Source organism: Camelina sativa, chromosome 3 (genome assembly GCF_030686135.1).
Source record: "Camelina sativa cultivar CO46 ecotype springtype chromosome 3, ASM3068613v1".
Classification (NCBI taxonomy): Eukaryota; Viridiplantae; Streptophyta; class Magnoliopsida; order Brassicales; family Brassicaceae; genus Camelina; species Camelina sativa.
In genome coordinates this window covers 11,785,249-11,797,633 of record NC_141882.1, presented here as the reverse complement: position 1 = coordinate 11,797,633, position 12,385 = coordinate 11,785,249, and the positions used below count along the sequence as shown (strand labels likewise).

At 39.3% G+C, this 12,385-nt stretch overlaps 2 protein-coding genes across 2 annotated transcripts; both read left to right on the top strand.

The window, feature by feature from the left end:
• The first annotated feature begins 5,043 nt into the window (after positions 1 to 5,043).
• On the top strand, positions 5,044 to 6,904 carry LOC104778916 (RING-H2 finger protein ATL20-like). Its single transcript, XM_010503325.3, has 2 exons — positions 5,044 to 5,756; positions 6,415 to 6,904. Exons 1-2 carry the CDS (start codon positions 5,051 to 5,053, stop codon positions 6,828 to 6,830), a joined length of 1,122 nt encoding a protein of 373 aa, XP_010501627.3. The 5' UTR covers positions 5,044 to 5,050; the 3' UTR covers positions 6,831 to 6,904.
• Positions 6,905 to 8,510: 1,606 nt separating this feature from the next.
• On the top strand, positions 8,511 to 12,087 carry LOC147946810 (uncharacterized). The gene is made up of 8 exons (XM_087507262.1): positions 8,511 to 8,732; positions 8,857 to 8,913; positions 9,047 to 9,148; positions 9,239 to 9,405; positions 9,625 to 9,687; positions 9,793 to 11,064; positions 11,181 to 11,301; positions 11,374 to 12,087. The coding sequence occupies exons 1-8, from the start codon at positions 8,511 to 8,513 to the stop codon at positions 12,085 to 12,087; spliced, it is 2,718 nt and encodes a 905-aa protein (XP_087363388.1).
• The last annotated feature ends 298 nt before the right edge of the window (positions 12,088 to 12,385 follow it).

Genomic DNA, 12,385 nt, shown 5'->3' with positions numbered 1-12,385 from the left:
TAACAATCCTAGTAACAATCCTTAGAGTTACGTCTATTCATTAGCGTTTTTTAGTTATATTCTTTTGTCATTTACATATTCGTCTTTAAACATTTATATCACAAGTTGCAATTTTTTATTATAATTGTGTCTTTTCATTAGGTAACTTTAAAAAATGAATCATCTTATTAATCACATTTTTTTCAAAGATCACCTACAAGAAAACACGCCTATTGCGATAGAAGAATTCATAGCAAATCCCTCGCAAATAGGCAAAAACAAGGAAATTGCGAGGAACACACTTCCTTCGCAAATCGCTTCTCGCAAATTGGTCAATGTCGCGAATCCCTCGCAACTTTTGCGAAGAAAAAAATGCCCTCGCAAAAACAACGCAAATTGCGAGGGACAATATCAATAGCAGATTCCTTGCAACTTAATTCAAGTCATTCCCTCACAAACTTTGCGATGGCTTTGCAATTTTTATTTCCGTCGCAACAGCTAAGGTTTGAATGATGAATTATACATTTTGTAATTATGATTATTTTCAAATTATGCAAATTAATTATGATTATTTTCTAATTATGCAATTTAAAATTCATAATTAGCCAAAAAAACTTTTAATTAAAACTGAAAATAAACTTGTAAATTACAAAATGTTGTTAAAATTACATAAACATAAGTTCAAAACATAAATTGAAACACAACTACAAGTTCCAGTACAAGAACAAGAGACCCTACGCTGGTCTCGTGGTATCTCCTGCTCCGGTATCAATGGTGGCATCAGTCTCAGGTCGGGGAAATCTTGCAGCAAATTCAGGGTCCTTCTCAGATAGATTATCGAAGTAGGCTTCGTAGCAATGCATCTTCTGAGTATTTTGTTGCAACTTCAATGCATAATCTTCTAACTGAGTAGACTGACTCGCATGAACAGCTTCGGCCTGAGAAAGCTTCTCAGCTAGAATGACTGGATCTTTAGTCGGAGTAAGAACAACATGAGCTAAAGATGCTTCAGTTTGCATATTACCGACTCCATATATCCTGTTTTTCTTCTTCGGAGTAACCTGCAAACAACAAAAAACATAGACACAATGTAAAGTTCAAAGATATGAAACAAGTGAAAACCAAAACACAATGTAAAGTTTAAGAATTTACCTCAGTAAAAATTCGGTTCTTCATACTAACTGACAATCCGCCAGAAGCACTACTCTCTATATTGTCCCCTGAGTATAGCCCAGTTTCAGCCTCAGTTATCCTCGATGACACTTCATGGTATACCTTCTCAGATAATCCATCCACAAAGGACCCATCAGGTTTCCTATGAGTATCTTCTAGGACTTCAAGAAATCAGGAAGTGCCTCACCAGTCATCTCCGACTAAACAAAGATATGAAACAACAAATTATTAGACTAAAGCAAGAATTTATAAGTAATTGTACTAAATAACTAACTTAACATAATTACATGTTCTCGTGCACGGGCTTTAAAGGAGGTCTGACCAGACCGGTGTTTATGCATTCCAGTGCCATCATGATCATTGTATCAAGCATTTCGACTGTTGATACTCTTTGCCTCAGATTTTGGTTGACACCAAAACTTGACTAAGCCTTCCCATACTGTAGGATCAAGCCACCGCGACTTTGCATCATCACCTTTTACTCTCCACTTAGACTTCCACCGAGACACTTGATCAGTCATCCGGGTCTTCAACTTGCTTTCAAACTCGGCTCGATCTAATAATCGAAATCCTAAACCTGAATTGAAATCGAAACCCTAAACCTGAATTGAAATCGAAACTCTAAACAGATCGATCTAATAAGAACCTTAACCTGAAATTGAACGACATAAGAAGAGAGAGGAGGAGGAGATTAGCCGGAGAAGAGAGAGGAGGAGTAGACTAACTGAGGATGAGGAGTTGCAGAGGAGAAGAGAGAGGAGGAGTCGAGTAACCGGAGAAGAGAACAACCGGAGAAGAAAGAGAAGGAGTCGAGTAACCGGAGAAGAGAACAACCGGAGAAGAAAGAAATCGGAAGAAGAAAAAGAAACCAAAGAAGAAGAAGATTGTTTAGGGTTTGTCGGCTGCGAGTGTTGGGTTTGAGCTTTGCTCAAACTAGGTTTTTTAGTTATATAGGAAATTAACGGCGTCGCAACTCCAACGCAAAATTTGCTAGGGGTTTACTAGAGTCCCTCGCAAATGCATCGCAAACATTAATTAATATAAATTTTCATATTTAGAGTTTTTGTGAGCAAATTGCGAGGGAACGTAGTAAATCCCTCGCAAAGTCTTTAGGGTTTAGGATTTGCAATTGTCATTAGTGACCTATCTTTGATTATAAATCTTGAATGATATCATTTTAATCATTAATAGTAATGTAATTAGTCTTAAGGGTTTAGGTTCAAGGGTTTAAAGTTTTTATTTGCGAGGGAATTGCTATGTTTTGAGTAGTTTGCGATGGATTTGCGATTAACTTGCTATACGTCTAGCAAATCAGTCGCAAATTTGTCGCAAACCTTGAATATCTAATTTGTAAAAACCATCAAAATAAGTTTAAAAAATTAGTCAAATAAACTTTCAAGTATAAGGTCCAATGGTGCCATCATACTCTTTTCTATCATCAAACTTTCCAAAATTGTCCAATTTTGCATCTTACTCCAAACATGATGATCTTCTACACTATATCACATATATGTTCATTACATTGAGACAAATATTTGCCAAATTGTCCAATTCTCCAACAATTTTGTGTTGCACTGCTATCTTTGATTATAAGTCTTGGATTCATCTTTTAATCATTAATAGTAATGTAATTAGTCTTTAGGGTTTAGGGTTAAGAGTTAAGGGTTGTTATTTGCGAGGGAATTGCTATGTATTGAGTATTTTGCGATGGATTTGCGACAAATTTGCTATGGGTCTAGCAAATCAGTCGCAAATTTGTCGCAAACCTTGAATATCTAATTTGTAAAAACCATCAAAATAATTTAAAAAAATTAGTCAAAATAACTTTCAAATATATTATAAGGTCCAATGGTATCATCATACTCTTTTCTATCATCAAACTTTCCAAAATTGTCCAATTTTGCATCTTACTCTAAACATGATGATCTTCTACACTATATCACATATATGTTCATTACATTGAGACAAATATTTGCCAAATTGTCCATTTTTCCAACAATTTCGTGTTGCGCTGCTATCTTTGATTATAAGTCTTGGATTCATCTTTTTAATCATTAATAATAATGTAATTAGTCTTTAAGGTTTAGGGTTAAGGGTTTATTTGCGAGGGAATTGCTATGTTTTGAGTAATTTTCGTTGGATTTGCGACGAATTTGCTATGGATCTAGCAAATCAGTCGCCAATATGTCGCAAACCTTGAATATCTAATTTGTAAAAACCATCAAAATAATGTTAAAAGTTAGTAAATTCACCTTATGAACACATTCAAATGTATTTCAGAATAATTATATTAAGTTTTGTAATATTTATAAAAAACTTATTTTCCTAACTTTGCAATGGATTTGCTATGGCTTTCGCAATTCACTCGCACTTCCATAGCAAATTTGCTATTGACTATATTTTCGCAAAATCGTCGCAATATTGCGATAGATTTGCGAGGTAGGGGACTTTCCCAGCGAATTTGTCGTAAATGCCTTGCAATTGAGCAGCGGATTTGCGATGACTGTGTTCCTCGCAATTTTGCGAGAGATGTGCTAGGGTTTTTTATTTTTCGTAAATTATTCGCAAATCTACCGCAAATTTGCGAGAGCTATACTTCGTCGCAACGTGTCGTAAAAGGCTTGTTTTCTTGGAGTGAATTTTTAATACTTGTGTCTTTTTTTTTTGAATTTTATACTTGTGTCTTTTCATGAAGCAACCTTAAGGCTGCATCTATTCATTAGGATTAGTATTTTTTATTTTTTACCATGTATCTTTTCGTTTGTAACCGTTTTTCATATTAGTTATGTATTTAAAGATTTTTCTAGTTGTATCTTTTCATTAATTTATTTGTTTGCTCTCTACATTAAATAATAACCATATTAGAACTAAATCATAGGTTTGCATCTTTTCACTGGCCTTTAGTTATAATATTTTATCACATATTTCTTCGTCGTTAATATTGTTTATCTTAGTTGCATCTCTTAAGATATTTATAGTTGTATTTTTTTTCATCCTATAGAGTACGCTGATTCGAAAGCAATCCATACCAAACCGAAAACACATGGACCTATTTGTAGTGCATTTTAAAATGTGACCTAATCTAGCGATCCAATCTAATATTTCTATGATTTTGCGTCAGTTTAATATATTGGTAACCATATTGTAGAAACTGAGTTTCTCACAATAAATTTATTTGAAGAGAGAAACAAATTCAGTAAAGTTTTCTCTCAAAGAAATCAGATCAAAGCTGGATATAAAGAAGAATTGAAATCTTTTGGGAAAAGTTAGGGTTTTCGCTTAAGAACAATGAAGAACTAGGGTTTTTAGTATTAATTGTTGGATGCTTTACAAAGAAGGGAATCCCCGTTATTTATATGCTTTCCTAGATTACAAAATTTGTTTACTTTCCTAATAGGTCAAACTGTTATTAGGAAAGTTTCTTCTTTACTCCAGGTCGACCATAGGGCGATCTGGGAAATCGACTTCAAGCTATCGGACTGGACCTGTAAGATCTTGTTGGACCCTAGTTTAAGGGTTGAATTTTCGAGTTTAGATAACCGGTTTGATTTATGTTTTAGACCGGTATGTCGGGGGTACCAATTCCGGCACTAACATGTTATTATGCGTCTTGAATACGCGACTCTATAATATCATTCAATTTCGAAACTAGTCAACCTTATGAAAGTTTTGTTGGCGACAAAAGTTGTGTTTTACTTATTTAATGTCAAGTTGGATCAAACCTAGTTATTATCTAAATAGATAAACATTCCATTATAAGAACATATATACTTCATTTGACTATTCTTCTATAAAGACATGTATACAATTATCTGACTTTCGTCTAATTAGTGACTATAAGAATTGTTGATCTCCTTTAAAAAGAAAATCAATTCCATTAGTAGCGGACCACATTATTATGATGACTCTCTCAAAACAATTTTCCCTTTTAGTTTTCCTCTTCGTCTTCCTTTTCCCTCTCAGACACGCCTCAAACCCTCAAAAATGTCCTTCTTCATATATGGAATCATATTTTAATAATTGTGGACGACTTGGTGTCCCTATTCGTTTTCCCTTCTGCGGGCAATCAGGATTCAATGTCCATTGCAACAAACTGATCAATAAGACAGTCCTAGAGCTTCCCATGTCCGGAACATTTCTTGTCGAGACTATCAACTACTCAGAGCAGCAGATTTATATCAGCGACCCTGAAAAATGTTTGGTGAAAAGGCTTTTAACCTTTAATACTTCAGGATCTCCTTTCTCTAATGGTTTCAGTGTCAACTACACGTTCTTAAGCTGTCCTAATGAGGTCGTGATCCCGTCTTGGTATCCGACCATAACTTGCCTAAGCAATTCTACCACATCCTTCTTCGCCACGTCTAATTTGTCTCTAGCAAATTCAATGCTACCTTCTTGCCAGGTCGTGAAGAGACTAGCTGTTCCAGTTAGCGTGGGATTTAAAGATGTGCTGTTTAAAGAGAGATTCTCTGGTGTGATCAACTATGTAGACCTTTTGCTGGAATGGAGCTCGCCGAATTGCAGGAGCTGTGAAAACCAATTCTTGAGATGTGGTTTCAAGAACAAGGCCTCCCTCCAAGTCAAATGCTTCGCTGATAAATCCGGTACGATCTTGATTGTTTCATCTTCTTCTTCTTTCCTTATAATCCCAAAATGTCAGTTTTGTTAAAGCTGAAGAAGTATTGGTGGAAAATTTCAAATCAAGTTTATTTTTTCCAACTTATTTACTCACTAAAAAAAAAAATACAAAAATCCTAGTAGGATTTAAATTTGGCTATGATGAATTGACTAATTGATTAGTTAATTATATGGTTGCTTAAAAAATTATTATTAAATTAAATATTTCACTCTAACGTCGTATGGAAGTATTCCCAATCTTTCATTCCACACGCTAATAATACTTCGACCAAAATGTTGGTGTCAGGGTACTTGATCTAAGTTAAAGTAGGGTCTTTAATATATTACAATTCTATATAAATTTCAACCATCTTACTTATCTTAAAAATCTATAAATAAAATATACATTCAAACGAAAGCCGAATTGAAACTCATATCAAACATAATCATATTAGATTCAATTCAATTTGATAATTACATTTCTTAAACTGAATATTAATTATAAAAATATACAAAAAATGAAACTAATTCTTTGTCAACAATATGATATATGCCTGTTTGAAATTCGGGTGACTAACAAAAACTTGTAAGCTATTTAAACCTTGGTCACGAATTTCCTAGTTAACTAGTAACGTTATTTGGCAGGTGGTCTAAGCACTAGATTACGAGTACTAATTATTACCCTTTGCACAATCGGAGGAATCATCATCTTCACTACTTGTATTGTTATCCGTATATACAATTCTGAGAAGTTCGTCACTCAGAGAAGACAAAATGCAGCTTTCGCAGCCAGAACAGTAACTCAACAACCAAGAGAAGATGTGGTCACTACAGGTCTTGACCAGTCTACAATAGAATCATACAAAAAAGTGGAGTTGGGAGAAAGTAGAAGGCTTCCGGGTACTAATGGTATCATCTGTCCCATTTGTTTATCAGAATATGCTAGCAAAGAGACCGTACGGTGCATACCACAGTGTGACCACTGTTTTCACGTCGAATGTATCGATGCGTGGCTTAAGATTCATGGTTCCTGCCCTGTTTGTCGGAACTCACGCTCGTAAAAGTAATTGTTTTTTTTTTTGTCAATATCTCAACATTGTAATGAATGTCAATAATTATTCTGTTTGTTGATAAATACGTGTTTATATGGGCTGAAAAAAAAAAAAAACCCTTTTCTCTCTAGAAAAGACGATTTCTAGACCCCCTTCATTTTGAAGCCGCTGTTGCCGATTTCGGCACCGGTAACCCTCCTCCGATGACTAAACCCAAAAAAAAGCGCTTTTCTCCTCTTAAATCTTCCTCCTCAGCCTCCTCAGTCCCCGCCTCCGCTTCCTCCCATCCTCTCCCGTCCCCAGATTTGGTTTCCCTTAAGATAGCAGACGAGAGTCCTGCTGCCCCCTCTGCGGCGATGAAATCCCCAGCTCCCCCCTCTGCCTCTGTCTAGGACCCCGTCAAGGCTGGTTCTAAATCGGCAAGATCTGTAAGTCCTGCAGCAAGTGAATCGAGACCTCAAATCTCGAAAGCTCATGAAGACTCCATGACCGCTGATTCCGCTCAGATCTTAGCTCTAGCTAATTGGAAGGAAATGCTTGTTGGCCCCTCGGGCAAGATGGAGAAGAAATGTACCGCTATCACCTTAGAATCTAGTGAACTGTGTGTCAAAATCCCTAACGCGGTGATTCAAAAGAATCAAAGCCGCTGGAAGGATTTTATCATTGGGCAATTTCATGGAAATCTTCCCTCGAAAGGAGCCTTCTACGCCATCCTCAATGGAATCTGGAGTCGCAAGAGATGAGACATCACTATCTCCAAGCAAGGGCCTAAGTCTGTTCTTATCCGTATACCTTGTGAGGAAACTCGCAGACGGGTTCTCGCCCAGAGGGTGTGGCACATTGAGGGACAATCCATGTTTGTTGCAGATTGGGAACCTGGACTCACCCCGGTGATGCCTGAGCTAACAGAAGCTCCGTTCTGGCTTGAATTTAGAGGCGTTCCTCCTCAGTTCTTCTCACAAGAAGTTTTGGAGCATATAGCAGGTCTTGTGGGACATCCGGTCGTCTGTCACCCTGCCACTATCAACCTCACAGACTTGGAAGTTGCAAAAGTTTTTACCATTGTAAATATCACCAAGCCGCTTCTGGAAGCAGTTAATGCTCAGTTTGAATCGGGTGAAATTTACAGAATAGAGGTCTCCAGTCCGTGGCTTCCTCCTATCTGTGCTCACTGTCAAGGAGTAGGTCACTCCATCAAGCGATGCCCCACGGCTCCGATTCTCTGTAATTTCTGTAAGTTAACCACTCACTCTAGGGAGGACTGCACTCATGGCAAGAGCGTCTCAAAACCTTTACCTGCTGATCCAGTGGTGCAAAAAAGGAAAAACCCTCAGAGAAGACGTAAGGAGCAATCAAAAAGAAACTCTCTAGCTCTAGAGAAAACTTCCTCAGGTAACCCTCATCAGGAAGGAACCCTGGAACTGGACATTGGCCTCAATACTGCTTCTAATCCTCGAAAAAAGGGAAGACTAAATCCTCTTCCAAGCGCGTCCAAGCCTCGTCTTCCTCCTCTTCAGAATACGGCTCTCCAGAGGAATCCTCTTCTTCCGACCCCCCATCCGAAGAAGATGATAATCCAGACGATAATGCGGAATTTATGAAGGTTCTATCTAAGAAGGCACGAAGAAAATAGAGGCATTTTGAGCATACTTCCTCAGGGAAGGGGACACTAACCAAATCTTCTCATTAATGGTAAATGTAGACATTTTTTGTTGGAACGTTAGAGGTTTTAATCATAGTGTAAAGCGGAGAAGCTTCAGGAAATGGATACGGCAGCATAAGCCGGTTTTTGGCAGCCTTATAGAGACTCGTGTCAAACAACACAAATCTCTGAAATATGTGCAGTGTACTTTTGCGGATTGGAATTTTGCAGCCAACTATGAGTTTGCAGAGCTAGGAAGGATATGGATTGTCTGACATATGTCAGTGAAGATTACTATTCATTCGAAGTCTAAGCAGATGGTAACTTGTATCGTCCACTTACCAAAGGAGGATAGTGAGAGGTTGTGTATTTTGTGTATGCTGTCAATTGCAGGATTGGGAGACAATTACTGTGAGAGGAATTGTGAAATCTGTCTCGAGATTCTGCTGTGTACTCTCGGCCTTGGGTGGTTATGGGAGATTTCAATCAAACCCTAAATCCTGCTGAACACTCTTCTGGAGAGACCCGTATAAAGAAAGGGATGGAGGAATTCAGAGATTGCCTTTCTTATGCCAATCTTCAGGACCTTACCTTAAGGGGGAACCATTTCACTTGGTGGAACAATCAGGAGCTTAATCCGATTGCCAAAAAGCTGGATAGAGTCTTGATCAATGATGAATGGATGGTCAAATATCCTTTATCCTTCTCATTGTTTGCGGAACCTGATTTCTCTGATCACTCTCCTGCTGTCGTGGACTTGGGAAATTAACAACAGGGTCGAAGGCACTTTATGATTTCACATTTCCTCCTCCAAGATGAAGATTTCATCCCTCGACTCCTCAACTACTGGCATAATGCAGACTTCAATGGCACTGCACAATTCACACTGGTCAGGAAGCTAAAAGAGCTGAAAGGAATTTTTCGTGACTTAAACAAGGAAAAGTACTCGGGGTTGGAGAACCGTACAAGAGAAGCTCAGGATTTTCTTCACCAATGTCAAGCTTTGTTGCTGAGTGACCCCTCAAGAATCTCAGCAGCTTAGGAGAAACAGGCTCACCAGAAATGGATGACTCTTGCCCTCGCTGAGGAAAAATTCATTTATCAGAGATCCATAATTAAGTGGTTTGAGAGTGGGGATCTTAATACTGCTTTTTTCCACAGGGTTATGGCGACCCGTAGAGCACAGAACCAGATACATTATCTCATCAATGATCAAGGTCAGAGGTTAACTAGTCCTGAGGAGGTAAAAACCTATTGTGTGTCCTACTACCAGGACCTGATTGGAGGGCACCCTATTCCACTTTCCAATCCTTAAATTGAGCAAATCAGGGATCTCATCCCTTTCAGACTGGAGGAAAACTTCCAGAGGTCCCTAGTTGCTGACATCATGGATGCAGAAATAAAGAGAGAATTCTTCTCCATGCCAACAAACAAAACCCCGGGACCAGACGGTTTTACTGGAGAGTTCTTCAAAGCTTCTTGGGACATCATCAGGAACAACCTTATAACGGCAGTCAAGGAATTTTTTCGAACTGGTAACCTTCTCAAACAAGTCAATGCCATTGCTCTCATTCTAATCCCTAAGGTGATAGGAGCAGATAAGATTTCAAACTTCAGGCCCATCTCGTGTTGCAATGTTCTTTACAAGGTCATTTCCAAAATCTTAGCTCGCCGAATGGAGGATATCCTCCCCCTGATGATCTCTAACTCTCAGTCTGCCTTTGTTAAAGGTCGACTACTAGTGGAGAACGTCTTGCTCACCTCAAAAATGGTGAAAGGTTTTGGCAGGAATAATGTCACGTCAAGGGCGCTGTTAAAGGTAGATTTGAGGAAGGCCTTTGATTGTGTGAGATGGGACTTCGTTCTGAAGATCCTGGAGATTGCTCAATTTCCTCCCCGTTTCATTAACTGGGTGAAGCAGTGTGTTACTACCACATCTTTCTCCATCAACATCAATGGAGAGCTCTGCGGCTATTTCAAGGGAGGAAGGGGACTTAGACAGGGAGATCCTCTCTCCCCTACCCTCTTTGTAATCGCCATGGAAGCTCTATCCAACCTTCTTACCCAATGTTTTGACACTGGCTCCATAGGTTATCACCCCCTGGGAAGGAATCCTATCATCTCGCACCTGGCTTTTGCGGATGACTTAATGATTTTCTTTGATGGAAGTAACTCCTCTTTGCATGAAATTGCTACTCTCTTGGATGAATTTAAGGATATCTCGGGACTAAGTATGAATAGGGACAAGTCCACTCTTTTTGTATCTGGAGTCTCAGACCAACTTCGCGACCAGTTGTCACTCCACGGCTTCGACTATGGGTCATTCCCTGTCCGATACCTAGGACTTCCTCTCCTCCACCGTAAGCCCAGAAAAGCTGATTACTCTCCACTTCTGGACAATATCAAAGCTCGGTTCTCCTCCTGGTCCACTAAGGTTCTCTCCTTTGCGGGTCGTCTCCAGCTCATCTCTGCGGTGATTTACAGCTCTGTCAACTTCTGGTCCTCTGCCTTTGCCCTCTCTAAAGGCTGTCTTCGCCTCATAGAATCCATGTGCAATGCTTTCCTTTGGTCAGGGAGTCTGGAAAATGCGCAAATGCAAAGGTCTCATGGAAGAATATTTGTCTTCCTAAAAATGAAGGTGGTCTTGGCCTAAGAAACTTCTCCGTCTGGAATAAGACACTCAATTTGAGGTTGGTGTGGCTTCTTTTCACGAATAGTGGATCCCTTTGGGTGGCTTGGATGAGAGAGCATATGCTCAAAGCTAACAACTACTGGTCAGCTGAGGATAGTTCCGGGGCTTCCTGGATGTGGAAATTTCTTCTCGCCCTGAAACCTCTGGTAAAGACTCTCATGGGATGCAATATAGGTGACGGAAAAATGGCAAGCTACTAGTTTGATAATTGGAGTCAGACAGGACCATTGATCGATCTCATTGGTCAAGATGGTCCTCGCCTTATGGGCATTCCCAAGGATGCGACTGTCATCCAGGGAACTGGTCCTCAAGGATGGAGGCTTCCATCTTCCAGAACCAGAAACCCTCTTCTCCAATTAATCCGGTACTATCTCCTACTGCTAAATACCCCGGTGGAGTCTGCAGGTCCTGATTCTTACACCTGGGGGCCCGAAGGTGACAAAAAAGAGTTTTTCAGCACAAAAATAACTTGGAATGTGTTGCGTCCTTCAGCAGAGATAAAAGAGTGGTATAAAGCTATCTGGTTTAAGAAAGGCATACCCAAACACTCCTTCACGTTCTGGGTGGCCAATCTCAACAGGCTTCCGGTCAAAGCGAGAACTGCAGACTGGGGAAGGGATACGGATACAAACTGTCTTATGTGCTCTGCTGGACTCGAGAACAGGGAGCATTTGTTCCTGCCTTGTGCATATGCTCAACATATGTGGGGCCTATTTTTCTCTAGACTTGGTCTCCCAAACCTCATATTTGCATCTTGGCAAACCTTGATCAGTTGGTTCCTAGGTAACTCGGCAGGATTACCCTCCACGCTCAAGAAAATGGTCTCCCAGGCCACAATCTATCTCCTCTGGAAGGAACGCAACTCTCGATCTCATGGTGGTCCACCTGACTCGCCTGACTCGCTGTTCAGACTTCTTGACAGAACAATCTGAGACATCCTCTTAGCTCATCAATATAGCAAACAAGGTAAAGGACTACTACTCAAATGGCTAGCACACCTCTACTGAGGATATTCGGTTATTGTAATCAGACCTTTCCTATCGGAAGCTTATTTTTCCTGTAATCTACGGCTTTTTAATTTTTTTTTGGGCTGTAGTTATCTATTTAAACTTTTGTAAACCTCAAGTTCCTTTTGGTAATATAATTAACAGTTATCAAAAAAAATATATATATGGGCTGAACATGTATGTTCTGGATTTACTACTAATGAAGTTTGTTTATAGTTAGATC